Here is a 3,378-nt window from a genome sequence, read left to right as displayed (position 1 = left end):
ATATATTGAAGATAGTGGTGGTGGTGGTTATGGTGGTGGTGGTGGTTATGGTGGAGGTGAGGTGGCAATGAATGGTGGTGGCGATGGTGATTATGGAGGTGGTGGAGGAGGTTGTTGCAGTAGAGGAGGAGTTGAAGGTGGCGAACGGTGGTAGTGGTTGTGGCAATGGAAGGTGGTTGGTGGTCGACTATGGTAGAGGTGGCAATGGACTTGGTGGACGGTGGTGTGGAGGCGATGGAGGATGTTGTTGTAGTGGAAGAGGAGGTGGAGGTGGCCGTCGGTGACCGCCGGTAGTGGTGTCTGCGGCCGAAACTAGCGGTGATAACCATTAAAACAAATACCCTATTAAGGTTATATATCAAACTATGGTATATTAGTAATATTTTATTTTATGTCTCATTCTTGTCCCATCTTGTTCCACCTATTTTGGTGGAACAAGAAAAAACCTCTTTTGTCCCATGTTGTCCCACCTTGTTCCAGTTTTTGTCCCTGATCTATGTCGCGCCAAACGTGGGACAGTGAATTCTTGTTCTGTCCCATGCTGCGCCAAATATGGGACATCGGGTTTGTCCCGTCCCATACTGTTGTCTCATGTACCAAATGCAGCCTTAAGGTTAAATATATCATTTATATAAAAATAATAATAATAATAATAATAATACTTGGTCAAAATATAAAACATAAAAAGGCAATAATTTTGGGTAGACTTTTGACCTGATTTGCAGGTTCATCTTTGAATTCCTTCGTCACCATAACACCATTCATCTTCGTAGGTTTTCCAAGAAAACAGAGCTTCATCCATGGCGGAAAACCTTATATATGTTTCTTCTGCAAACTCCATCCATTCTTCAAACAGTAATCAAACCCTTGATATATCAATCAATGATGGAGAAACCTTGCTCCTTCTCCTTCATCTTCTTCACCACGTTTCTCTGCATCATCATATCAGTTGCCGAGAGTTGCACCTTCACGCAAGGGTATTCCGTCATCGTCATCAATGACAATATCAATGAAAAAGTGCAGGTTCACTGTAAATCGAAAGACAACGATATCGGTTTGAAATCAATCGGACTTAAAGAATCCGTCGCCTGGAGTTTCTGTGACAACATAAATTTTCCAAGCACTCTTTTCTACTGCAATTTTCAGTTGGGTAAAAAACATCAAGTTTTCGATGTGTACAATCGCGACGTCGGACGTAGTTGTAAAAAGGGACCGAAAGGTGACCGTAGGCTATGCAGGTGGTACATTAGGCACGACGGGTTTTACATGATCGGGATGGAGGGGAGCCAGGATGTTAAAAAGTATGATTGGAAGGTGGGTCAAGCACGTTCGAATTCCACTTATAAGGGTTCGAAACGCCGCGAGCCGTAAATTGTAACGAAAACCGTTATAATCGGATTCTTTCGTTGATGCTAATAACTTCGTGATTGATTCGTCGATATGGGTTCGATGGCTCGTTTCTTGTTGGTAATAAGGATCCACATAGATTCACACAAAGACTCCGTCGATGCCTTCGAGTTCGGGAGTTCAAATCCGGGTGCCGCTCATCAACAAACGAAACAAAAATAGACTAGCGAGAATCTTCTTAGGGTTCGGGGATTGAATCACTGTTAGATTGAGATTGAATGGATAATTTACTTTTTATATAGAAAAAGTATAGAAAAAGGTGAAAAAAATCAATTTTCCCCTTCTCAAAAGTATAATATATAAAGGGGGAGTGCTAATGGCACCCCTTTAGTAGGGGTGTGGAATCATTGGAAATTGTGCCGTCATAAACATCAAATCAATTTAATTATATTTAATTATTATTATTTAATATATATATATATATATATGGTTTATTTCAAATACAACCTATCGCATTTGTACAAGCAATACAACCCAATAAATTGAAATATTTATGGAAATGATTAGAGTTCATTTATTATGATTTAAATATTTATGGAAGATGAATACGGTTCATTAATTATGATTAATACTTTATATTAGTAAATAATCAAAACCTCTATAAAATCACATATTAATAAAATGAAATGGACGGTTGAGATTGAGTTATATTGGTTGCACAAATGACAAGGGTTGTATAATAACCAACCTCTATATATATATATATATATTAAGTTATAATTATATATATATATATATACTTTCCATCGTATACTTTAATATATTATATAATACTAGTTGTCTATCCGCGCAATGCGGCGGGATGTAAAAAGTTCATTAAGGGTGCATTTGGTATGCAGATTACATGGAACAAGACGGGTAAAAAAAACAGTACCTTATGGATTTAAAGTTGTATTTAAGACTTTTATGAAATAAAACACCACCGCAAACTACCATTGAAACAAGAGCACTTGAGCGGCCAAGCTTTTCACTAAAAAGCCATGTCCAGAGATAAAAACACACYGTCTGAAAAAGGTCCCTCTCTCTGTCTCCATCTCCATCTCCATCTCCATCTCTTTCCTGAAAAAGGTTTACTTTTAGAAATAAATTTCAAAAGATTTCAGAAAATTAGCATCAAATATGAATCAGATTACCAGAAAAATGTGGGGATTAGACCTCAAGAAAACCATCMTCTGGCGTGTATCTCTTCTCCGGCGATGTGCTCGRTCTCTATGGCACCAAATTCTTGCTTGTTGGATCGGAAAATCTATCTGCTACCGTCATTTATTGCATTCCGGTTCCGGCCCTTTGATTCCGACTTCTCATCGTCGTCCTCGTCGGCCGGAAAGGACAACGACGGCGATGGATGTTGCCACCGTGTACCACCAGTTTCCATCGGTAGAAATGACAGCCTCTAGCGGCGATGGATTGGCTTCCGGCGAAATGACGTCATCCTGCGGCGGCTCTGATCATGATAAAGAGGTTTCCGATTTGGTGGCTTTGAAGATCAGCTTGTTGGGTGATCAATACATCGGCAAAACAAACTTCTTGGTAATTATATATATCATATATTCATATGCTTTTTGTGGGAAAAGCTTTGTTTTGGTCAGATTATGTTTTCAAGAAATCTTGAAAATAAAGTAGTTTTTTTTAATTGGATTTCTTCAATTCATTTTCTGGGGAATACCAAAAACAGAAGACATATTTTTGCCATTTCCATTGGGGCTTTCTTGAAATCTGGTTTAGGGAGAGCATGCGCATGGGGAAGAGGAAGAGTGCTCCTGGGGAAGAGGAAGAGTGCTCATGGGGAAGAGGATTTTGAGGAGGGGAGGGTGTAAAGGAATTTTGGAAGAGTGGAGGCGTGGAAGGGTATTTTGGGTATTACAAAACTTAAGACTTTAAGATTTTGGGGCTTTCTGCTTTATAAAGTAGTATAGATTTTTTATTTATATTATTATTATAATTTTTTATCTTCACTTTTATATATATATA

General features: G+C 38.5%; 1 protein-coding gene across 1 annotated transcript; it reads left to right on the top strand.

Moving 5' to 3' along the window:
* The first annotated feature begins 885 nt into the window (after positions 1–885).
* On the top strand, positions 886–1,371 carry LOC112520121 (S-protein homolog 5-like). Its single transcript, XM_025128423.1, has one exon. The coding sequence runs from the start codon at positions 886–888 to the stop codon at positions 1,369–1,371; it is 486 nt and encodes a 161-aa protein (XP_024984191.1).
* The last annotated feature ends 2,007 nt before the right edge of the window (positions 1,372–3,378 follow it).

Source organism: Cynara cardunculus (genome assembly GCF_001531365.2).
Source record: "Cynara cardunculus var. scolymus isolate 2C chromosome LG 10, CcrdV1, whole genome shotgun sequence".
Taxonomy (NCBI): Eukaryota; Viridiplantae; Streptophyta; class Magnoliopsida; order Asterales; family Asteraceae; genus Cynara; species Cynara cardunculus.
The sequence above is the reverse complement of the archived record's forward strand: the minus strand, read 5'-3'. Positions and strand labels throughout refer to the sequence as shown.

Bases quoted from the DNA above. Each gene is read 5' to 3' on its own strand.
- LOC112520121 (XM_025128423.1), top strand. From the start codon at position 886: ATGGAGAAACCTTGCTCCTTCTCCTTCATCTTCTTCACCACGTTTCTC.